Genomic DNA, 26,176 nt, shown 5'->3' with positions numbered 1-26,176 from the left:
ATTGTGGAGCTGGATTACATTGTACAACAGGGAGGGGCTAGACTACTGAAGGTTTTGAAAAGAAGGATGAAAATTTGAAAATAAGGATTAAAATTTGAAAATTAAGCAATTGTTTAACCCAATTCTGGTCAGCGAGCCAAGAGGTGATGAATGAATGGTATTTAGCACCAGTTATGACATGGGCAAATTTTTCAATGAACCTCATATTTACAAGAGGCTAGGCCAGAGAGTCTGCCTGCTCAGCATCCTATACTGAACAAATTGCAGCACTGATATAATATCCACTAATTCAATTTTTAAAAAATCAACAGAATTCAACTAAGCAAACAACAAGCTTTCTTTATACATAACTTACACTCTTGAGATCCCCAAATGCAGAGCTATCAAAATTATCTACTAACACCATTTCATACATTTACTCTATCCATCACTTAATTATTCATTACCAATTTTTTAAAAATTGAACTAATCCCATCAAAAAGTGTTCTGGATGGTTTGTAAAATAAAAAAAAATATTACATTTGAAGTCAACGTGGCAGCAAAACATTTCTGTTCTCTTAAGTATACTAACCAGTTCTACTTAATTCAGTTAAATGGGGGCTCCTATAAGAATCAAAGAATGCAATGTCATCACTTTCACTCACAGAGTGAAGACACACGCGTATTTTTGTTTTTGTAAACAGAAAGTTAAGATGTAAAATTAATAAAACAAGCTGATTAACACCTCAGATTAAATATAAACATCCAGGCAAAGGACCCTTGGCCTGACCCCTAGTTCCCCAATGCTTGGACTGTATTATTCAATGGATCGATCATTGGTTTTCCAGGTGTTAAGTCAAATGTCTTCGTGTTAAGATTCGTTCCCCCGTTTCTAGAGTTGCGCCCCCACCGTGAATGCCCGAGATGGTTTAGAAACCTTGCAACTTGCAATTCTTTACCTTCTTCGGTTCCTGAGTCTCTGACAAGCGAGTCTGCAGCTTTAAAACCTGCTCCTGCAACCCGTCTGCAGCCATGATCCCACCGTCTCTGGCCCAGCAACCACCCGGAAGTGCTTCCACACATTCAACCTGGAATTGAATAGCTGCCCGTTGTAGTTGATAGATCTTATTCACAACCTCCATCTTAATTTGACGCGTGGCTTGGCAACTTCCACTTTGTGCTTTTCAGGAGTTCAACATCGGTCAACACAAAAAATCTATGCTCACGAAAAGATAAAATTGCTAATTTCCATTAAATTAAATAGCGTTGCTCACTGACAACCTATCCTAATATAACCGTTTGGAATCATAAAAAATGCGGTAAGGCTGTCGAATTTTCCTTTAAATCCGCTTGTGGCATTATTAAAGCTGCCATACAGATACAAGTTGTTGTTGCAGTTTATAATAGTAATACAAACAGGTACAGTTGATTAAATGTATCAATGGTACATGAAAGCTAGATTTTATAGGAATTATTGTTATAATTCTCTTTATTAATAACTAATATAACTGCTCCATGTAGTAAGCTGATATTAAACAGTTTGGTTTCAAGAGGAACAAGGCTTACTGTTCTGACTCTGCATCTCAGGCAGTCCTTGGAGACTGAGGATTTGTTTTCTTTCACTCTGAAGTTGTGACTCCTGAGATCACAAAAGAATCCACGGCTAGCTGTATGGAGCTATGGAGGTTTTTGGGATGTTCAAATTTCTGCCCATGTTTGTGCTTGTGCCTGTTCAAAAAGGCAAAGAATTGCAATTTGCAAGATTTCTAAACCGTCTCGGGCATTCACAGTGGGGACACATGGATGTTTCTGCTCTTTGTGTGGTTGTGGAAGAGAGATTCCCAGGTGACAGTAGGAATGTTATAATTTTTAAGAGATAACTTGAGGACATCCTTTAAGCATTTGCCCTGCCTTCCTGGTAATCACTTGCCATATAAAACTCAGAATAAGTAATTTATTCTGGAATCTTGTGTTCCACATGCAGACAATGTGACCCACCCAGCACAGCTGATGCACCACAGATGTGACAGAGATGTTGGCCTGAGAAAGGACACAATTAAATTTGCAGGGTTTTATGGATAAGGGTGAGCTAAAGAAGTATGAGACATTCATTCATCTCATTGTTATGACTATTATTTGACTCAAACGACATGAAAACATTCTGCATTTAATAGATGAATTGCAAGTTTGTTCAAGGTATATATCTTACATCTCTTGGGATATAGTCTGCACAAAAAAGAACGAGAAACCTAATATAGAAAACTATTAACAGGACTTTTGACATAGAGCCCTAACCCTCGCTTCCATCCAAGGCCCCAAGCAGCCTATCCAGGTGAGACTGAGATTCACCTGCCTCTCCTCCAACCTAGTTTACTGTATCTGGTGCTCCCGATGTTGTCTTCTCTACTTCAGGGAGACTAAATGTAAACTCAGTGCACGTTTTGCTGAGCATCTCAGCTGGGCCTGAGGGGGCCGACCTGAATCCCAGTCACCCCCCCATTTTAATTCCCCTTCCCACTCCCTTTCCAACATGACTATCCTTGGCCTTCTCAATTGCCACATCGAATCAGACTGCAAATTGGAGGAACAATGCCTCATCTCCAACCTGGGCAGCCTACAGCCCAGAGGACTCAACATTGAGTTCTTCCATTTCAAATAACCTCCCTTCCCATCCCCAACTCCCTTCCCAGCCCCTCCCCCTCCCTTCCATTCCTTTGATCGACCCGAAGAAGTGGTTCAACATGTTGACTTTTCCACTTCCTGATGCTGCCTGGCTTGCTGTGTTCTTCCAGTCTCCTGCTTGTCTACCGTAGAGTCTAATGGGAGCCTCATACAGTGACCAACTTTCTGTTGCGAATTTGCTATTGAGAAGTGTATGCAGAATCATGAGTAACTTTTAATATGAAAATAATTACATTTCTCTCCACATATTCCCCGCCTCAGGTTAATTCCCTTCTTTTTCTCTCTCCCATTCTAAAGGGAACAGAGTTCCTAGACCACTGTTGCACAGCAATACTTTTCTTAAATGACTATTCTCTGTGTGACAGCTTAATTACAAAGATAATTTATTGCACGGACTCATAGAAGTGACCGTTAATTGGGCATCAACATCTGTAAACGTTCACCAAACACAATGGATAGCAATGAAGAACAGGAATCTTGGATAATTGTCCTTTATTTAATGTAAGTACATTGACACCAGTTGTAGCATTCCTATTACTGAGCTGATTATAGCATCTAAGCACAGATTGGGAAATTAAACTTGGGATCTTATTGATTTTCATGGCTCTGTTACCAAAGTTATCATCAATTCTCTGTCCAAGAGGTAATTTTATAAACATTTTTGATTAAATTAAGAATTGTTTACAAAGTATTCATAGACCCAAAAGCTGAAGTAATTGTTAGAAAGCATGTGCATTCAGGTAAACCTAAAAGAAAATGTTTGGAGTCTAGTTTAACGAAAATGTAACCTTGGCCGTAATTATAACTTATTTTACTGTCCAAATCCAATCTAACATGATGTTAAATGCAAGCTTGATGTAGTAAGTAATATTGTCTCCAAGTCTTGAGCAATTGGCCAGTGGTCCCATCCTTCCAAAGAAATGTTAAACTAAGGTCCATCTAATTGTTCCACTGATTTGTAAAGATGTTAAATAAAAGAATAATGTCATTATGTGTAAAAGAATGGAGAGGTCTCCATGTGTCTAAACCAACATTCTACCCTTAACTCAAATCAATTTGTTTAATAATAGATTAAATCCATCTAGCAATTGCTATGTACAATCTGACCATGCACAATTGGCTATTGAATTGGCCAGATAGAACATAGAACATTACAGCGCAGTACAGGCCCTTTGACCCTCGATGTTGTGCTAACCTGTGGAACTAATCTGAAGCCCATCTATTGCCTAGACTATTCCATTTTCATCCATGTTTATCCAATGACCATTTAAATGCCCTTAAAGCTGGAGATCCTACTTTTGTTGCAGGCAGTGCACTTCATGCCTCTACTACTGAGTAAAGAAAGTATCTCTGACATCTGTCTTATATCCATCACCCCTTAATTTAAAGCTGTGACCCCTTGTGTTAGCCATCACCATCCAAGGAAAAAGGCTCTCACTGCCCAACCAATCTAACCCTCTGATTATCTTATATGTCTCAATTAAGTCACCTCTCAATCTTCTCTCTAACGAAAACAGCCTCAAATCCCTCAGCCATTCCTCGTAAGACCTTCTCTCCATACCAAGTAAAATCTCCTCTGACCCCTTTCCAAAGCTTCCACATCCTTCCTATAATGCGGTGACCAGAACTGCACACAATACGCCAAGTGTGGCCGCACCAGAGTTTTGTACAGCTGCAGCATGACCTTGTGGCTCCGAAACACAATCCTTCTACCAATAAAAGCTAGCGCACCATATGCCTTCATAACAAACCTATCAACCTGGGTGGCAACTTTTAGGGATCTATGTGCAAGGACACCGAGCTCTCGCTGCTCATCTACACTGTCAAGAATTTGTCAATAGCCCAGCAATCTGCATTCTTGTTACTCCTTCCAAAGTGAATCACTTCACACTTTTCTGCATTAAACTCCATTTGCCACCTCTCAGTCCAGCTCTGCAGCTTATCTGTGTCCCTCTGTAACTGCAACATCCTTCAGCACTATCCACAATTCCAACGACCTTGATGTCATCTGTAAATTTACTAAACCATCCTTCTACACCTTCATCTAGGTCATTTATAAAAATGACAAACAGCAGTGACCCCAAAATAGATCCTTGCGGTACACCACTAGTAACTGAACTCCAGGATGAACATTTCCCATCAACCACCACCTTCTGCCTTCTTTCAGCTAGCCAATTTTTGATCCAAACCGCTAAGTCACCCTCGATCTCAAGCCTCCAAGGGGAACCTTATCAAATGCCTTACTGAAGTCCATATACACCACATCAACCGCTTTACCTCATCCACCTGTTTGGTCACTATCTCAAAGAACTCAATAAAGGTTTGTGAGGTATGACCTACTCTTCACAAAACTGTATTATCTATCCCTAATTAACTTATTCCACTCTAGATGATTTTAAATCCTATCTCTTATAACCTTCCCCAACACTTTACCTACAATCAAAGTAAGACTCACGGATCTATAATAAGCAAGCTTGTCTCCACTCTCCTTCTTGAACAAGGGGACAACATTTGCTATCCTCCAGTCTTCTGGCACTATTCCTGTAGACAATAACAACATAAAGATCAAAGCCAAAGGCTCTGCAATCGCCTACTTGGCTTCCCAGGATAAATCCTAGGATAAATCCCATCCGGTTAGCTATTTTCACACTTTCCAGATTTGCTAACACCTCTTCCTTGTGAACCTCAATCCCATCTAATCTAATAGCCTGTATCTCAATATTTTCCTCAACAATATTGTCTTTTTCCAGTATGAACAATGATGAAAAATATTCAGTTAGCGCTTCTCCATATCCTCAGACTCCACGCACAACGTCTCACCACTATTCTTGATTGGCCATAATCTCTCTGTACTCATTTTTTTATTATAGAAAGCTTTGGGGTTTTCCTTGATCCTACCTAACAATGACTTCTCATGTCTGCTCCTGGCCCTTCTTATAGCTCTCTCTTTAGGTCTTTCCTGGCTAACTTGTAACTCTCAAGCGCCCTAACTGAGCCTTCACATCTCATCCTAACATAAGCCTCCTTTTTCCTCTTGACAAGAGATTCAACTTCTTTAGTAAACCACAGCTCCCTCGCTCGACCACTTCCTCTCTACCTGACAACTACGTACCTATCAAGGGCGATCAGTAGCTGTTCCTTGAATAAGCTCCACATTTCAATTGTGCCCATCCCCTGCAGTTTCCTTCCCCATCCTATGCATCCTAAATCTTGCCTAATCACATCATAATTGCTTTTCCCTCAGCAATATATCTTGCCCTGCCTTGTATACCTATCCCTTTCCATTGCTAAAGTAAACATAACCGAATTGTGATCACTATCATCAAAGTGCTCACCCATCTCCAAATACAACACCTGACCAAGTTCATTACCCAGTACCAAATCCAATGTGGCCTTGCCCCTGTTGGCCTGTCTATATACTGTGTCAGGAAACCATCCTGCACACATTGAACAAAACTGACCCATCTGAAGTATTCAAACTATAGTATTTCCATAACAACTACCCTGTACTCTCACTCCTATCCAGAATTATCTTTGCTATCGTTTCCTTTACAGCTCTGGAACTATTCAGAGGCCTATAGAAAACTCCCAACAGGGTGACCTCTCCTTTTCTGTTTCTAACCTCAGCCCCTACTACCTCAGCAGACAAGTACTCAAACATCCTTTCTGCCACCATAATACTGTCCTTGACTAACAAGGCCACACCTCCCGTTCTTTTACCGTCTTCTCTGTTCTTACTGAAACATCTATATTCCAGAACCTGCAACAACTATTCCTGTTCCTGCTCTATCAATGTCTCTGAAATGGCCACAGCATTGAAGTCCCAGGTAACAACCCATGCTGCAAGTTCACCCACCTTATTCCAGATGCTCCTGGCATTAAAACCATAAGACATAGGAGTGGAAGTAAGGCCATTCGGTCCATCGAGTCCACTCCGCCATTCAATCATGGCTGATGAGCATTTCAACTCCACTTACCCACATTCTCCCCGTAGCCCTTAATTCCTTGTGACATCAAGAATTTATCAATCTCTGCCTTGAAGTAGAAGTATTGAAGTAGACACACTTTCTGATTGGCAGCAAACTCTTGTGACCTCAACTCTCAACCTCCTGGACACTGGAACTACAATTTAGGTTCCCATCCTCCTGCTGAATTAGTTTAAACCCTTCCGAATAGCATTAGCAAATGTCCTCCCAAGGATATTGGTACCCCTCTGGTTCAGGTGTAGACTATACTGTATGTAGAGGTCCCACCTACTCCAGAATGAGCCCCAATTAACCAAGTATCCAAAACCTTCCCTCCTGCACCTTCCCTATAGCCAAGTTCAACTCCTCTCTCTCCCTATTCCTCGCCTCGCTAGTACGTGGCACAGGCAACAAACCAGAGATAACAACTCTGTCTGTTCTAGATCTAAGCTTCCACTCTAGCTCCTTGAATTTCTGCCTTAAATCTCATCCCTTTTCCTACCTATGTCATGAGTACCTATGTGGACCCCTCCCCCTGAAGGATCCTGAAAACACGATCAGAGACATCACGAACCCTGGCACCTAGGAGGCAACACACCAAATGTGAGTTTCTCTCATTCCCACAGAACCTCCTCTCTGTCACCTAACTATGGAATCCCCAATTACTAATGCTGTACTCATCTCGCCACTTCCTAGTTCAAAGTAATCTATTGCAAGCTTTGCAACACTTTTGAGAGTTAAGATAAGTTGCTTAGCAATTGTTTTTCTATGTATTCCCTTCAATTTTCCATTAGTTGTCCTTGGATGCAGATCAGAAAGAGACCTATCTGAATTCAGCTGTCTTTAAGGAATCGCAAGAGAAATGGATTTAATCATTCCAGTTGCTTGTAGACATAAATTCATAACACAAGACTTCTCATAACTTAGCAGTAATTGTCAATGGTTGCTTGTTGGAAATAGTAAACACAAATGAAAAAAAATCACAAAAGATTGATGATGTTGGTGAATATTGTTGGGCAGGACAGTATGTTATAGCCTTTATATGATGCGAGTTGTGCTTGTCCTGGGAGTGCTCCTGATAATACTAAATGTATATAAGTGTTCCTTTAACAAATGCAGATATAAATCAGCTTGATAAGCATAAAACTCAACAAGAGTAGAAACAAAAGCTAAACAAAAGCCTCATATATCCATATTGCTTTAATATGTCCATTCATAAAATTGTTGTTGTATTTGACTCAGACACAATATTCTGACCACATATTTGCACCATTCCTCTTCCATATCAGCACCTGAATTCATTTGTTTCACTTTACATGAAGTGGAAAACCTCATTCTTGCTCTTATTACCTCTAGACTTAACTACTTCAATGAACTGGTCTCTCATATTGTGCCCTCTATAAACTTGAAGACATTGAAAACTCTGCTATCCTTATCTTAACTTGTAGAAAACAGAATTCAACTATAATCACTGTGCTTTCTGGGCAACATTGGTTCCTGTTCAAACTATTACTTGATACTTAATTTTTCATCCTAGTTTTAAAATTTCTCAACAGCCTGCCTCCACCCTATCTCTGTAATTTCTTCCAATCACACAATCCTCTGAAATATGTGTCATTCATAGAAGCACACCGAACAGAAGAGGTCTTTGGCCCATCAAGTCTGCCCTGACAAAAAGATACTACCTTCATTAGTCCCACTTTTCCACTCTAGGCTCATAGACTTGAATGTTAGGACACTTAAAATGCTCATCCAATTACTTTTTAAAGGTAAAATGGTTTTTTGCCTCAACTATCAATCAAGGTAGTGCATTCCAGACCCCCACCACCCTCTGGGTGAAAACCATTTTCTTCAAATCTCCTTTAAACCTATTACCTTTAACTTTAAAATTATGAGCCTGTGTTATTGACTCTTCGCCTAAGGGGAACAGCTGCTTTCTACTCACCCTGTCCATGCCCCTCATTGTCGTCCCATTCCCCCCCCCCCCACAGTCGAATATTGCCATCCTGCTCCCCCACTCCTGCTCAGTTGAAGGAAAACACTCAGAGACACAGTATAGTTTTATCTCCTTCATCTTTATTCCAGGCCCTGGAGGGAGAGAGAACAATCGCCCATGTGCATAGAGACATGAATTCTTGGTCTTCTCTGCAAGAGCAATTTCTTAATGAATTATAGAGTCATTTTACAGGGAGGAGCATCCAGATAAGGCAACATGCATATGATTGGTTGACCGTTACAATCAGCGAGTGTCAATAGCAAAGATTAAGCCATCTGGTGTTACACAATGAATGTTCTTAACCTTAACTGGCTTCACATAATGAATACTTTTCACTTTGTTAAGCTGATCTTACATACTAAATGCTTCTAATATTGTTAAATGGCTCTACATAATCAATGCTTTTCCACCCTTGTTAACCCATTACCCTCGCCTCCAGCATCCCATTACCCTCGCCTCCAGCATCCCATTATTAATTGCAAGTTCTGATCTGAGTCATGCTCAGCTGAACCTCTTGTTTCACAAAACTCAGAACTTAACTCTTTCCCCACCTGCTTTTACCCTATACACATTCTCATTATAATCTTATACACCACTAGCATGCCACCCCACCCCCCCAACTCCAGGTCTCTGCTCTAAAGAAAACAATTCAAGCTCATCCAACCTCTCTTTTTAGCTGAAATGTTCCATCCCAGGTAACATCCTGGTAATCTCTTCTGCACCCCCCTCCAATGCACTCACATCTTTCATATGACCAGAATAGCACATAGAATTCCAGCTAATGGTCTAACCAAAGTTCTGTGCAGCTCCAACATGACCTCCCTGCTGACTATTAAAGGGAAGCATCTCACTTATAATCCATGCTGACTATTAAAGGGAAGCATCTCACTTCTTAACCACCCTATTAACCTGTCCTGGCACCTTCAGGGTTGTGGACAAGCAGACTAAGATCCCTTTGTTCCTTTTAGCTTATAAGTGTCTTGTTATTCATTGAGTACACACTTACCTTGTTTCCTCTTCTGAAGTATATCATCTCACATTTATCAGAGTTAAATTCCATCTGTCATTGATCTGCTCAACTGACAAATCCGTATATATCCTCCTGTAACCTAACACCTTCCTCGTCACTGTGAAAAACCCAGCCAATCTTTGTGTCATCCACAAACTTACTTATCCATTCCCCCACATTCTCAGCTACATTATAAAATGCTTTCTACCAGCACCCTCTGTCTTCTGTCATGAAGCCAATTCTGGATCCAACTTGCAAATTATCCTGGATCCCAGGAGTTCTTACCTTCTTGATCAGTTTCCCATATGGGAACTTGTCAAAGCTCTTGGTGAAATCCACATAGCCTACATAAACTGCCCTATCCTCATCCAAACAGTTGGTCACCTCCTTGAAAGAAATTCTGTAGATTTGTAAGGTATGATCTCCATCTGACAAAGCCGTGTTGATTATTCTTGACCAAACCTTGCCTCTCTAAATGGAAATAAATTTTCTCCTTCACTGTTTTCTCCAGTAGTTTCCCTAACACTGATGTTAGAATGAGATGATATGCTCATGTAATTCTGGTCTTTTGCACATTTCCAATTTTAATTGCTATACTATTTATGGTCACGCCTTCAGTTTCTTGGGTACCAAGCTTCAGAATTCTGAACTTACACCAATCTGTCTCTTTACCTTTATTTTCAACATTTAAGGCACTCCTTAAAACCTGTCTTTTTGACCAAGCATTTGGTCATCTGACATAATCTCTTTTTACATGCTTCACTGTCTTTTTTTAACATACTTACTGGATTTAAAAATCCTGTTGGAGTACTTGTCCACAGATTGCTGAAGGTGACAGGACAGATTAATAGGGTAATTAAGAAGATATACTGGATGCTTGCCTTTAAACGTTGCGGTGTAGGTTATAAAAAGTGCATTTTTATGTAATGTTACATGGGTGTGATGCTACAAATTGGACAGTGATCAATGAAGCACCTTGGGCAGTCTGATTATATTAAAACCATTATATAAACATAAGTTATTGTTTTATACTAAACAAAATTAAGTTTGCTTCTCATTACAGTATGTGATCAATTTATCAAAGAATTAGCCAAAATAATGTATTCCACTGATGTGAATATTATAGGTTGTTTTATCAATATATATCATTGAATGACAACAACTGGTGATATTAGCAACTCAGATACTATCCATACTGTTCAATAGTGAGCTTTGAGAAAATTTGTAGCTCAGGTTGAGGTTCTGGATGTAGGTTTGGTCGCTGAGCTGGAAGGTTCATTTCCTGACATTTCAACACCCTACTAGGTAACACCTTCAGTGAGCCTCCAGGCGAGGCACTGTTGATAATTCCTACTTTCTAATTATATGTTTGGGTTTCTTTGGGTTGGTGATGTCATTTCCTATGATGACATCATTTCATGTGGTGATGTCATTTCCTGTTCTTTTTCTCAGTGGGGTGGCAAATGGGGTCTAACTCGATGTGTTTCTTAATAGAGTTATGGTTGGAATGCCATGCTTCTAGGAATTCTCATGTGTGTCTCTGGTTGTCCTAGGATGAATGTGTTGTCCCAGTCGAAGTGGTGTCCTTCCTCATCTGTACATAAGGATACTAGTGAGAGAGGGTCATTTCGTTTTGTGGCTAGTTGATGTTCATGTATCCTGGCTAGTTTTCTGCCTGTTTGACCAATGTAGTGTTTGTTACAGTCCTTGCATGATATTTTGTAAATAACATTAGTTTTGCTTGTTGTCTGTATAGGGTCTTTCAAGTTCATTAGCTGCTGTTTTAGTGTGTTGTTGGGTTTGTGGGCTCCCATGATGCCAAGGGACCTGAGTAGTCTGGCATTCATTTCAGAGATGTCTTTGATGAAAGAAAGAGTAGCTAGGGTTTCTGGATGCATTTTGTATGCTTGTTTGGGTTTGTTGCTGGAAAATCGGTAGACTGTGTTCATTGGGTACCCGTTCTTTTTTAATACACTGTATAGGTGATTTTTCTCTGCTCTGCGTAGTTCCTCTGTGCTGCAGTATGTGGTGGCTCATTGGAGTAATGTTCTGATGCAGGTTCATATGTGGATGTTGGGGTGATTACTTCTGCAGTTCAATATTTGGTCCGTATGTGTTGTTTTCCTGTTTTTCTACTGCCAATAAGAGACATATCTAGCCAAGAAACAAAGCCTGCAAAGACAGTTAAGTTTCTTCAACAAAAAGTACAAAAACATAAATCAAAAGACCAGGGGAATAATTAAAAGACATTTGATATTGTAGAGTTTCCCTTTCCTCAGATACTATTTCCCCCATCTTTTTAAATCACATTTGTATTCTCATTATAATTGATTCCTGAAGAAGGGCTAATGCCCGAAACGTCGATTCTCCTGTTCCCTAGATGCTGCCTGACCTGCTGCGCTTTTCCAGCAACATATTTCCATCTCTGATCTCCAGCATCTGCAGACCTCACTTTCTCCTTTATTCTCATTATACCCCTCATCAAAACATCCACTGTTCCCCTCTTTACGAATCACCCAACTCTAATCTTCCTTTCTTCTTCCAAGTTCTCCCATTCTCTCCCAAGATAGCATGTTGTCATCCTATAAATCTGCCTTTCTGAATGAATATTTCCAATTAGATTGTCACCGCTTCAGCACTGCAATCCCCTTAATCAAAGTAATAAATCGCATTCTCTGTGACTGTAACCATGATCTGCTAACACTGCTCCATGGTCCAAGTGCTTCCATTCTTTCTTATTCAGTTATAACTAGCGCACAAAGACTCTTGTGGTTGTATGCCTACCTCTGAATCAGGAGGTCTATGATTAAGTCCCACCTGCTCCAGAGCAGTGTAATAACATCTCTGAGCAGGTTGATTAGAAAATGACCAATGCATTTCTGTAATGGCCTCTCTTCCTGCTTCTGCATCAGTCACCTTCCCCAAGAATTTATCCTCAACTTCCATAGATTTTCATCTACAAACTGCCCCTTATCAATATCATGCACAGACAAGGTGTCTGATTCATGTGTACATTGACAATACCCAGTACTTTTTCACCACCATTTCTCTTGGCCCTTCCACTGCCTCTGTGTTTTCAGTCTGGTTATCATTTTTAAAAGTTCATTCACAGGATAAGAGCATCACTAGCGAGGTCAGCGTTTATTGTCTATCACTAATTGCCATTGCATTTAAGAGTCAACCTTGTGTCTGCACACACAGGTAGGCCAGCAGTTTCCTTCCCTAAAGGTACCACATAGGTTTTTCCAACAGTGGTATTGTGGTCATCATTAAACTCCTGGTTCCAGATGTCTACTGAGTTCAAATTCCACCATCTGGCGAGATTCGAACCTGGATCCCCAGAACTTTACCTGGGTTGCTGGATTAACAGAGCAGTGACAATGCCACTGGGCCATCACCTCCTCTATCATATATCCAGTTCTACAAGAGCTGAAATCTCCTTCAATTAAACAACATGAAAACTAAAACCATTGTTTATTGGCCCACCTCAAACTCCGTTCAACCATCCCCCATCTCTCAAAGTTTTCTCTCTCCACTTTTTTAGGACTTATTAAACAAAATTCCATGGCCAAACATTTAACCATCCTGTCTTAATGTTACCATGAAGGTAAAAATAAGGGCAATTAGTTTTTAATTCCATTAAGTGATGGACTTCTATTTGAGAGAAAACATCTTTAACTGAGCCAGGACACTGAGCTGGGACCTGAACAATGTGGGATATAGCAGACTTTTTGGCAGAACAAATGAAAAGTTGGGAAAAACCTATCTTATGTTTGGAAGCAACTCACTGCATCTTTTACGCAACAGCTAGCATTGAGGCAAGTTTTCACCAGGCAGTAGCAATTTGCACATTAAAGAGGATTATTGCCTGTCATGAACTTATTAACCACAGATCTTGCCTCATTAATATGCAGTTTCCTAATTTACCGACTAGACGCTGAGAATTTGTGACCTGGAAGTTAGAGCCACTCAGCTCACTTCTGGCTGTGAAGAACCTACAGGTTTTTCTAATGGGAGATCAGAACACCTTTGTTAATGTGGATACCTGCATGGTGTGCCAATAGCCAGGTCTCAATGTTTAAACACCACCAAAGAACAATGAATATTATAAACTTATCTGATTGTTACAGAGGAGGAATAACATCTCTCTCAACAATCCTCAAAATCAGACTCAAACTTTCACGATTTTCATAGTTCTGTCTCCCTACAACCCTGAAACATATTCTTTTTCCTCGTACGCCAGTGTTTGTGAATTTTGGTATATCATTTTTAGTTTTGAGATCTGGCTGTGAAGAACCTACAGGTTGCTCAGGACAACTTCTGTTGCGATGGCACATTAGTTTTTCTAATGGGAGATCAGAACACCTTTGTTAATGTGGATACCTGCATGGTGTGCCAATAGCCAGGTCTCAATGTTTAAACACCACCAAAGAACAATGAATATTATAAACTTATCTGATTGTTACAGAGGAGGAATAACATCTCTCTCAACAATCCTCAAAATCAGACTCAGACTTTCACGATTTTCATAGTTCTGTCTCCCTACAACCCTAAAACATATTCTTTTTCCTTGTATGCCAGTGTTTGTGAATTTTGGTATATCATTTTTAGTTTTGAGATCAAAGATTAATTATAGAATATTTGATAAATACAAATATTACAGTTGATAGGTTATGGCTCTGTTCCTTTAAGAGGTTATTGCTAGGAAGGTAGGATCAAAAAAAGGGAGGTGGGCTTACTGAGCTGAAAAACTGGAGCCATGCTGTCTACACACTGCTTGTAATAATGACACTCCAGAAAAATGTTTGTGAATTTGACCTCTATTAATATTATAATACAATCATTCAGTTAACTTTGAACTGCTGTAAGATGCATTTATTTCTTTAGCTCATAGTTGAAACTGCAAATTGGGGATGCTAAACCATAAAGGACAGTCCAGAGCAGGTTATGTCTTCATAGATGTGTGAAGCTTAAGAAGGCTCTGATTTCAATTTGCTTGTGTAATTGTACCTGGGAGAGTTTTGAATCAAAGCAGTTCTGCTGCTTTCAGACTCCAGCCAATTAAGAAGTCCCTGGAAGATCAGTGCAGTTGGGAGTGGAGGATAAAGGAAGCCAATAAGCAGTTGAACAGCTGGGAAATGTTGGAAGTTGGACAAACCCCGGGACAGTGCCAGTTTACTGAAACTTTTTGCCAAAGAGCTGTGAGTAGGTGGTGGAGTACAACTTCACTGATTCTGAAAAATTCAGTCTTGGGTGAAGAGATTTAACTACTGGAATGTGAGCAGTTGTTGAGGAAGTATGTGATGGAATGACTTTCAAGGCAGGATCTTTGAAAAAAGTGGAACCTCTTGCAAAGGAGACAATGTTGTAAAGAAGTTTGGTGACTGACAGTGACACTGACATCTGGGTAAAATCTATCTTGTATGCATTGACATAAAAAATGCAATCTGTGGTGTGTTCAACCACAGTTTAACTGTCAACTTGTATTTTCCTCATGTTAGGCCTGAATGTTAGAGTCTAAGTTGTCTACATAGTAGATTGTTTTTCTTTTGGCAAACTTGTCTCATAATGTTTGGTCTGTTTGTTGAAAACTGTGGAATCCTGGGGCTTTAGTTTATTCACAACTACTTGGGATTCCAAAACTTATCTGAAAAAAAAAATTACTGATCCCAACAGGATCATAACATAAATGTGATGGTCACATTCAGGATTGTGACTTGAGTCTGCTGATCTCATCTGGGATCATAAAATGAGTTGTAATGAGAACTTTATTGATTGACCTGGGTTAACGATTATATTTTTGTTAACCTGAATACATCTCCCTTGGGGGTGGGGGAAGGTGTGTGTGTCTGTGTGTGTGTGTGTGTGCATAAACTTTAAAGAAAAAGAAGTCTTGGCCTTGCCAGTAACATTATTGGCATGTCATCTAACAACAGTTAACATTGATTGATCTGTGACCATTTTTAAAGAATTTATTCACAGGATGTAGGAGCCACTGGTAAAGTCAGCATTTATTTCCCATTCCAAATCATCATTGAGAAGATTATGAAGGGTCACCTCTTGACAACTGAGTGATTTTCTAGGCAAGTTCAGAGCCAATGTCATTATTACAGACTGGAATCACATTTTTCTCCAAAAATATACTTTATTCCTAACATTTGTAAAAATGATACCAAAACATTTCAACTTGAACCTTGGAAAATTTGTAATAATACTCAACTTATCCCCATGCAGCTTGTTCCTCTCAATATGAATATAATTGATTTAATATTTATAAAATGCAATCAATGTCAGGTATACAGCCCAGTGATGAAAACAACTCAACTTGGAAGTTACATGAAATGCAGAAGATGTAAACTCTTCCTGTATAATCACACAGCACTTCAATGTATTTTCAATCCTTTTGTTTTACAAAGTGCATTCTTCATAAAACACACAGCTCAAGCCATCTACAGTTTTCAGGCCCCGTTGTACAATGGCTGAAATGCAATTGACAATGACCTATCCCCATTCTATCTCTGCAATGGCCGCCCATGCTTTACTGCAAACCTCATATAATCCTGTACCTTGGAATGTGCCAGTCTGCATATATCCTTGGTCAAGGACAACTCTATGCAATGGAAGACCAGTAAGTTTCAGATAGATGTAAAGGACTTGATGGTCCACCAGGCTCAGTTGTTTTTCTTGGTGTGTGTCCCTGGGAGGACACAGTGGCTCAGTGGTTAGTGCTGCTGCCTCACAGCACCAGGGTCCCAGGTTCGATTCCAGCCTCGGACGACTGTCTGTGTGGAGTTTGCACATTCTCCCCGTGTCTGTGTGGGTTTCCTCCGGGTGCTCCGGTTTCCTCCCTCAGTCCAAAGATGTGCAGGTCAGGTGAATTGGCCATGCTAAATTGCCCATAGTGTTAGGTGCATTAGGCAGAGGGAAATGGGTCTAGGTGGGTTACTCTTCGGAGGGTCAGTGTGGACTTGTTGGGCCAAAGGGCCTGTTTCCATACTGTAAGTCTGGCATTATGGAGCTGCTGGGAATGAACCATTGCATTTTTCTGCAGATCTTCTTTGCAAAGGCACATTCCTTAATAAGGCTAGATTAGGTTTGCAGGAGCAGACCCAAGGAGTGGAACTGTAAAAGAAAAATAGCTATGATAAATAAGAGAACTTCCTAAAATGGGTATTGATACACTTCCAATAATGTGCATAGCATTAAGTGTGCTTCAATATTGGATTACTTGGCCAATGTTAAAGCTACCCTTCTGTTTCTGCTAGGAATGTGTAATATGCATCTCAGCTCCTACAGGCAGTGGTCATGATAGTGGTCCAATAGGCCATTGATCTAGTTGAGAGGAAATGACTCATGTTCCTTCAGCCTAGTATTCTACCATGGGGAGGCAAATTCACCACTTTGAAAAGTTAAGGAGATGGTGAGTCTTTTTATTCATTCACGGGATGAGGACGTCACTGGCTAAGCCAGCATTCATTTACCATCCATAATTGCCTAATTGGCAGTTAAAAGACAATCACATTGCTATGGGTCTGGAGTCACATGTAGGGCAGACCAGGTAAGTATGACAGTTTCCTTCCCTGAAGGATGTTAATGAACGAGATGGGTTTTATTCAACAATTGACAATAGATTCATAGTCACCTTTAGGCTGGTAATTCCAGATTTTTAAAAAATTGAATTCAATTTCCACCATATGCTGTGGTGGGATTTGAACCTAGGTCCTCAGAACATTACCTGGATTAACAGCCCAGTGATATTACCACCAGGCCATGACCTCCCCTTTTTGGCACCTCCTTGTAGCAGATGAAATGTGCAAACATTTTCTACTCCATGTTACTTTATGTGTATGTCTCATCTCAAAACAGTGAACAACTAGATGTTCTTCAGTAGCTCCCACCTGGCAATGTCCACACTGAACATTCTGCTTGGTGACTCCAACAACATCATCACTGTTGCGGTGTGATCCAGCAGCACTGATAGCAAACTGCATGCCATCTCCTGATGGCAACTGGAAAAGATGCCAAATTATACAACATCTTCAACAAGTCCATTCGAGAACAGACTTCCTGTTTGTGTCCCATGTCTGTGCCATCAAATCCACAGGTATTAAGCTGGGGGTGTTCTTCTCTGATTACTGCTTTCTACATGATGACTGTCATTCACAAGCAAACCAGAGGGTTGGCAAGGGGTTATGGAAATTGAACATGAGTCTGTTGACTCTAGAAAACGTCAGACAACTTAAGTGGGATTTCAAAGATTGGAGAACTCTGGCATTCTGCTGGGAAACAATCAACACAGACATCAAGATATTCTTAATCCGCAAAGGTGCTCATAAGGCAAGAGGGAAACAGAGGGAAATGCACCTAGTTCCCAAAAGCTGCAGAATCTGCTCCATTTACAGTCAATACGGGTTGATGTCAAGAATAATCTCTAAGAAGTAAAGCGCCAACAAGGTTCACTCATTGCCTTAGAGGTCTTCAAAGCAATCCTCCAGTCCAGTTTCCATTCTGTGGAGCAGGATGTATTATACTCATATTTCTTCTTCCAGAAGATACATACAGGGAGGTCTGTGATCAACACTCTGTAGGAAGATGATGATTTGGTGAAGTCATCATAGTCTGACTTTGGAAAATCAGAAAATCCTGTTATGCCATACCACACAACATGAAGACCATAGCATGGCCCCCTGGTTACTCCTGTTCTCCATCACTAAGGATGCTAGTATGTGGGAGGATGTACTGAATGAGGTTCCTGAGTGCTTTGAGAAAAGTCTTATTCCCAGAAACAACTGTTTACTGGTCAGGTTGGATTTATTGCTGTGGGGTTTGATCAGTGAGGACCTGTTGGAGGAGCACAAGAGAATGTTTTGGCCAACAGCAGTTCCTAACCCATGAGGAAATACATCATTATCCTCATCTACGAGCAGAAGGAGACAGAGGAAATTTGCAATTGGTGACCAATCTCACTACTGAATGTGGGTTATGAATCCTGTCCAAGTTCAGGTCAGAACTGCTCTGGAGTTTATAATTCACTGTGACGAGACCTGTGCTGTTCCTGGGAGATCTCAGAGGGTCTTATGATAGTTTTGGTACAGATGAGGGTATGAATACCTGTTTCATCAGCCTGGACCAGGAGAATATCATACAGCTCCATGATAGCTGGTCTGCCCTGAATGGACTTTCATGAAGGAATCTATAGTTGGATACAGCTAGTCTACACAAACACCAGGAGAGCAGTTGCAATCAATTGTTACAACTCAGAAAGTGGTCTGTATAAACCTGAAGTCTGGCAGGGCTGTTTTTTTCTCACTTCTCATCTTATTCATGTGTTGTATAGAATGTTTTGCTTAGTCCATCAGGAAAGGATATAAACAAAAGAGATGTGACCATCCCAGGTAGCAGAGGTTGTCAGGTCAAAGCCTGCTTTTACGCATTGAGGTCACATCCTGCTGCTTGGACCCACTGTCAGTGTGCAGACTATTGGTATCTGCAACCAGTTCGCACTGGCCTCAGGAGACAAAGTAAACTGAGGCAAGAGAGAAGCTATTTTCTTTGGGAATTGGGCTAATAGATCCTTTTTTTCCCTTTCACTGTCCAATCAGATTACCTGAGGATGATTTAGTTTATAGGGGCCAGATTATGTGCTTTAAAAACACAGGAAGGAGCAAGGAGTGATGATAAAATAAGAATTGAGCATGTGGAAATGTTGTTTCCTGTTCATTACAGGTAAGAACCTGATCATTGATGCAAGGAGCTCTCAATGCTGCTCTACATGCGCGAATGTGACCCATTCCTCACTCCTGCATCAGGGCAATCACCGAAGCACCTTTCTGCTTTGAGTCATGTTCACTGGAATATGATTTACAATCCTCTAGTTAAAAGGGAAAAAAAAATGAACCTTTATCCTGATGACCATCTTTGTGTGTAGCTGTGTGTAGACTCTCAGTACACAAACACAATGCTGAGTTTCTAATTCAGCGTTACAAAGAATAGGTCTTGCCACATTGCTGTGCAACTCTCCAAGTACTTGGACTGTTCCATACCACCTGGTTCTCATGGAGATGTTTATGCAGAAAAGCACCTTTGACCCCAGGACCCATCAGGCAGTGGTCAGCATGTACTATTCTCAACTATCCTCAAGACCTTATGAGAAAATGAGATGGTAGATCCTATTGGATGATAACCTGAGGAGACTACCAAAGGTGGAGCAAATTACTGCAGATGCTGGAGTCTTTGCTGCAAATGGAGTTAAAAAGGTGGAAATCACGGTGGATCAGTCAGGCAGCCATAGAGAGAGAACAAGCTAACATTTTAATTCTAGGTGACTGTTCATCATGATGAAGAGTCTCTGATGGACTGTCATCTAGACTTGAAACATTAGCTTGCTCTTTCTTCACGAATGCTGCCTGACCCGCTGTGATTTCCAACAATTTTTGTTTTCAGCCTGCCAAGGGCATTTGGCAGAGTGTCTCATTGCCAGAACTTACAAACAAGCCCCAAGGTGTGAAATGCTGCATAGGCCCAATCAGGTAAGGGCAGAAGATTTCTTTCCCAAAAGGATATTAGTGAACCAATTGATAGAACTTGTGCAATTGTTATGTCTTCAAATTAATGGTCCTACCCTCTGAATTACCACATCAGGAACATAATCACCATGCTACCACACACCATTTTACTCAGCAGAAATTAGGTCTTGTATTGTGAGCTATAGATTTACTTTGCAGTAAATGTATAGTTTGTTTCTTACATGGGATATTAGTAGATCAGTCAACCAGTTGAATTACCTTAAATGATACAATCTACTTTTTTGAAAGGTTGAATGACCGATAGTTATTAGCATATAACTGTTCTAAACAAGCTAACTGCTGGTAGAGACAAGAAAAGTTTCAAGTGACAAGCAACAAAAATCTCCTGAACAACAAAATTAGACAGTTAAACATAAAGCACTGCTGATGCTGGAATTCTGAAATAAAAACAGTGCTACAGAAACTTTTCCTCTGGAGTCATATTGGGTTTAAAATGTTAACTGTGTTTCTCTCACTACAGATGCTGGCAGTCCTGCTGAGTTTCTCTATCTTTTTCTGAAATGAGATTTTAAGTTGGAAGAATGGTTCAATTCAACCCATAGCCTGAAACAATGCGAGTACAAAATAAAAAGTGTTCTTCGACTGATAAAAATTCCCTTCCTCTCCTGAATACATTCCTTGTGTGACATGAGAGTGAACGGTGTTCGGACGCTTCTGAATTGGGTGGAGACAAGACATGTGGATCATTGGATCCTTCGGGGTGAATGGTCTGTTTCTGTGCCTGTTTGGATGGTTCTCCAGGCTACCACAACCCACCCCCAGCTACTGGGTCGGGTTGGAGACGTCAGTTCCTGTGTGTTGTTTCAGACAGTCTCGTTCTCCAGCTCTCAGAAGCTGGCTGCTGATCCAAGTCCTCCGCACGAAGCCACAGTTCTCTCCTGAAACCAACTCTCAGCGAGTTCCATCAAATAAGGTACAACATTCAGAGACTAGAAAGGGGAGATGGAGGGGAGGTGGAACCTCCACACCGAGCAATGCTGCGATTCACTTCGCGATGTATTACCAAGTGAAGTTCGCTCTTGTTTGTAGACGGAGGAGGATTGTGGTCCTAATTTCCAAATGTTGATTAATGCTGAGTAAAAATGTAACCAGGCGTTTTCAGCTGAATGTTCAAATTTAACATTGGCGGGCGGTGGGAATATTTATTTTAAATCAAAGCAGAACAATCCGTCGAACGAATTCCTGAAGTGGTACCAATTGTTTTGAAATGTTGTTAAGCAATAGTCGGTGTGGGGGTTTGTTTTCCCAAAAGTTTGATTTTGGAATCGACTCTGATTCCTCGCTGTTAGAACTTGAAATTGCACCCGAGACTACCCAGTGCCTGTTCAGTGGTTTTGATGGTTCAGAATATTGTTTCCAGCTTTAACAGGCGAGAGTGTGCTTCTGAATCGGGGTAAATTACACGCGGTCACAATTTGAAATAATTGATTTCCAACTACAACGGTGCTCTCTGTTACTATAATTTGTTTGTCGATTCCGCTTCGTCCATTCGTTTGCGATCTTTATTCTGTTGTCGACTGCAAAATGAACGATTTTAAAAATGGCCCCGGCGTTCGATAAACAACCCAGGCTACGACAGGGTGTTGCTATTTCTGTCCTAGAATACCTTAGTAACTATCCGAGCAGCTGCGATAGCCACATGACGGACGGATAGCCTCCCAGAAATGAGAGCTCAATGAAATGACATACCCTTGTTTCACCTTCAGCCGGTCAGGACGTTAGGCTAATAAATGTCCACTGTTAACCTTGCGGACAGATGTGAATAGGAGAAAGTTTAAATATATTTGGGATTATGAAGTGGAGCAATTTATAACATAGAAACATTTCTAACATTAGACTTTTAAAAAAAATCTCTACTATGGGTGCAGTGTAGCGTGAATGTATCTTCACCCAGCTCCAACTTTTTAAATAAAAGCAAAATACTCCAGATGCTGGAAATCGGAATCAAACACAGAAATTGCTGGAAAATCTCAGCAGGTCAGGCAGCATCTTGGTAGAGAGACACCATTAACGTGTGCAAAATGATACCTGTTCTGAACAATTCTGGACGAGAATCGAAATGTTAAGTCAATTTCTCTCCCTATAGATGCTGCCTGACCCGCTGAGTTCCTCCAGCATTCAGTGTCTGTTCCAACTTTTTTTTAGAAGTTGTGGAAATATGACATTTCCCTGGCTCATAACAGCCTGTTTTGTTCAGGTCGGGATTAATGCAGCTTGCACGCACTGGGCTGATGTCTCTCTGTGTTGAAGTGCTGAGATTCCTGAAGTGCAGATTAGGGCGCGGGGGTAAAAGCAATCTTTTCAAGGGAAAAGTGGAATTTTCCATTGTCACATTCATCAGAGAGCAAGCTATAGTATGTGGTTCTCGCCGAGAATGAGACGTATTCCGAGCTGAGGGTCACTGGACCCAAAACGGTAACTAATTACTTTCCGCAGATGCTGCCAGACCTGCTGAGCTTTTCCAGCAATAACTGTTTTTGTGTCCGACTTTCAGCATCTGCAGTTTTTTCGGGGTTTTTTCTAAGGTAGTATTTTATTTCCCTTTAGGTTCCAGTCATTTTCCATTCGACTCCTTGAGCCACCTGTTGTGTATGTGTACGTCCCGAAAGTAAACTCTTGTAATGCAGTGGTAGTGTCTCTACCTCTGAGTCAGCAAGCCCAGGCTTAGGTCCTCCCGCACCGGTGTAATAACATCTTTGAACAGGTTGATTAGAAATATCCACATCATAGATCGACAGATCCCAGGACACCTGACGCTTGATTCACACGACTGTCTATGACATACACGTACCAGTTTAAAATGCAGTACAATACTAAACCGAGCGACAAATATAAATGAAACACCGGCTTTTATTAACGTACTAGCAAGACTTTGTGAATATTTGTCTTTTGTTATTTATTTTTAAAAGATTGAAATGCGTTTAAGGTTTCGGCTGGTGTTTTTTTTAAAACTCGAACTAAACATGGAAACCGCTCCGATCTCAGAGTGGAACTCGGTGCGTTTCTTGGAAGGGGCTGCTTTGGTAGCTGTCCCCCTGCAGTTCCTTCCATATTCGCGCATTTCGCTTGACGACATGTGAATATTTATAGGGTTGGTTGGAATGAAATGCGCCCTCTTGGTATTTTTACTCTTCTATTTTAATCAGGACCCAAAGAAAACCAGCGTGGTCAGCTTTATAAAGATCCGGCCATTCTCAAAAACCTGTAAGGTAGCATCCTTTAAAAACAACACAAAAGCAAATCTTAACTTCCACTTTTCCACTGAGTTCTTATGGGGTATTTTGTTAACCAACCTGTGAGCTGGAATAATATACATCATATGGTTCTGGTGGTCTGTCATGGCACTATGCTAGCGTCTTTTCTCCCGGGAGAAATTTTCAACTGCTCTCACTCAAATCAGGTCTTCATTACTATACACTTTTTAATTCTACATTAACTCGCTAGGGTTAATTCCGCTCTCCAATCACCTGTAGCACGTTTTAGAGATTTGGCTAACTCGCCAAGGTTGAATTTTGGGTTTCCAACCTCAAAAATAGATCTGTCTTTGAGGGGATCTCGCAGATTCAGAAACCAGGGTGATATATGTGCATAGCTAACCTTGCGAACAGATGTGATTGAGAGCAAGTTCAAAGTTCAAACACGTTTAGGATGATGAAGTGGAGCGATCTTTAATATAGAAACATTTCCGACATAAGACTTTAACAAGCTCTGCTTTGGGTACAGTGTAGTGTGAATGTAACTTTTCACCAACCTCAAACTTGTTAAATAAAAACAAAATATTGCGGATTTTGGAAAACTGGAGGGGGGATCAGGCTTAGAGATCGCTTGAAGAGATACTGCATTTCAGGCTTAGGGATCGCTTTTTTCGAGTCGTCCATGGGATATAGGATTTATCTACTATAAATGTTGGAATAATTTATAATTGTCTTTTTAACAGTAGTTTTGTTAATTAATTACAAATAAATAACAGACCAGAAAGTGAATACTATTTCTGCCATCTAAGCAGAAGGTTTCTATGGTCTATTCAGTATTTCCAATATTTTGTTTCTACTGTTTCAACTAGAATTCCAGTACAGTTTGTAATTATTGTTTGTGTGAATGTTCTCGACATTTTCGAGTTGATTTAAATTGAAATAATGTTCAAGATTAAACATTTTCTGTAACACTTCCTAATATATTTCAAAACGAAATTATGAGCAAGGCCAACATTTATTGCCAGCTCTGCATTTTTTGAACTGCTGGAATCTTTGGGGTGTCGGGAGACATGCAATATTGTTAGAATTGGAATACCACGGTTTTGACTTAACTACAGTAAAGAACCCACAGTATTATTCCAAGCCAGGATGGTACGTGACTTGGACAGGAACTTGTAGTTGCTGGTGTTCCCATATATATCTGCTGCCCTTTATCCCTCTTGGTGATAGAGTTTGGGTTTGGAATGTGCATTTGTAGAAGCATTGGTGAGTTACTGTTGCTCTTGATTTTGCCCACCGCATTAGTCATTCTAACATTGTTGCAATAACAAGATCATCCTTTGGCTTCAATATTCATATACATTAACTATATTGCTAAAATGAGGAAGGGTTGAAAATCAGAGGGGGCAAAGGAGGAGTTGATCCTTTCGGGCATTCCAATGGAGAAACACCTGCAAATGGGAAGCTAATTGTAAATAATTTGAACCTTGTGAAAGATGGCTCGTCAACTTGGTTTGGGTTACCACAGAACTTTGCAGACAAAAGCCATTTCTAATCAAGCAAAGCAAAATGTACAAAGGTTCACAGTTCAGCCAGTCACCTAGGTACACAGCAGAACACAGCAGTCAAATGTAAGTATCAATAGTTTCCTTTGTATTGCAATTTTGCCATCTTCAATTCTGGTTGAATGCAACAGTTAGATCACTAGATTTTCATGGGCAGCATTCATAGAGGTCAGGGGTGAGCACTGCATTTTCACTGCTGACTGAAAATTTAGGCATTTTGCTAGTCTATGGCTATCATCAATAATTTCTCTGCTCTCTAACATTTTGGCAAACTACATTCAAATTAAGGATTTTAGTGAGCTAACATAAAATAAGTTATAAACTTGAAATCATGTAGATGGTGCATAGTCTTTGTTCTTAAAGTTAATTTACTTTAAAAAGTTGTCAATGAAGAAAATTCTTCCAAGTCAAAAATCTTGTCAATCAAGTAGAACGTAATAGTACAGAGTGTACTGTGGATGGGGGTCTTCACCATCCATCACCTAGACTGCCATGGTACTATCCTCACCAGTGTACTTGTCACTGACGCATATGTCCATGATAATGTTGATAGGAGTGACCACTACACAGCCTGTGGCAATGATGACCCACCTTTACATGGAGAATACCCTTGACTCTGTTGTGTGGCAGTGGTCACTGCACTAAATGAGATAGATTTTGAACAGATTTAGAACTGAAAACTAAGCATGCATGAGATGCTTTCAGCCATGAGCACAAGCAGAATTGTATTTAACTCTCCTCTGCAACCTCATTGTCTGGCATATCCACCCTTTACTATTACTGGGGGCGGGGGAAAATCTGTATTTCAATATAGAGTGCAAGAGAACAAGCCAGGAGCAGCACCATGGATATCAAAAAATGGGGTATGAATCATGTGAAGCTACAAAACTGGACTACTTACATGTCAAGCATGATAAGTAGCGTGATAGACTGAGCATGAATCAGCTCCAAACTCTGCAGTCCTGTCACATCCATCCATGACTGGTGGTGGACAATTAAGCAGCTAACCAAGAGGAGAAGGCTCCAGAATTACGCTTGTTTTTGATGATGGGGGGGGGGTCCAGAACAATACAGAAGCATTTGCGACCATCTTCTAGAAGAGGAGCCCAGTAATGATCCAAGTCAAAACCAAAAGAACTGCGGATGCTGTTAATCAGAAATAAAAACAGAAGTTGCTGGAAAAGCTCAGCAGGTCTGGCA

The 26,176-nt window shown here is 40.5% G+C and overlaps 2 protein-coding genes across 3 annotated transcripts in view; one reads left to right on the top strand and one right to left on the bottom strand.

Annotated features, from left to right (window-relative positions):
• eloa (elongin A) overlaps positions 1-1,030 on the bottom strand; it is a 55,555-nt gene extending 54,525 nt beyond the window's left edge. For both annotated transcript variants that reach the window (XM_043717743.2, XM_043717744.2), the window contains exon 1: positions 939-1,030. In XM_043717743.2, the coding sequence (XP_043573678.2) occupies positions 939-1,013 (75 nt within the window). In that variant the 5' untranslated portion in view covers positions 1,014-1,030. The remainder of the gene's footprint in view (positions 1-938) is intronic.
• Positions 1,031-20,976: 19,946 nt separating this feature from the next.
• The window catches only part of LOC122563686 (kelch-like protein 31), an 18,165-nt gene continuing 12,965 nt past the window's right edge, over positions 20,977-26,176 (top strand). Inside the window, exon 1 of the mRNA XM_043717742.2 lies at positions 20,977-21,130. The gene's annotated coding sequence lies outside the window, so the exon portion shown is untranslated. The remainder of the gene's footprint in view (positions 21,131-26,176) is intronic.

Source organism: Chiloscyllium plagiosum, unplaced genomic scaffold, assembly GCF_037043375.1.
Source record: "Chiloscyllium plagiosum isolate Xiang-an unplaced genomic scaffold, Cpla_swu_hap1 HiC_scaffold_30, whole genome shotgun sequence".
In the NCBI taxonomy this organism is placed as follows: domain Eukaryota; kingdom Metazoa; phylum Chordata; class Chondrichthyes; order Orectolobiformes; family Hemiscylliidae; genus Chiloscyllium; species Chiloscyllium plagiosum.
This window is presented reverse-complemented; position numbering and strand designations above follow the sequence as displayed.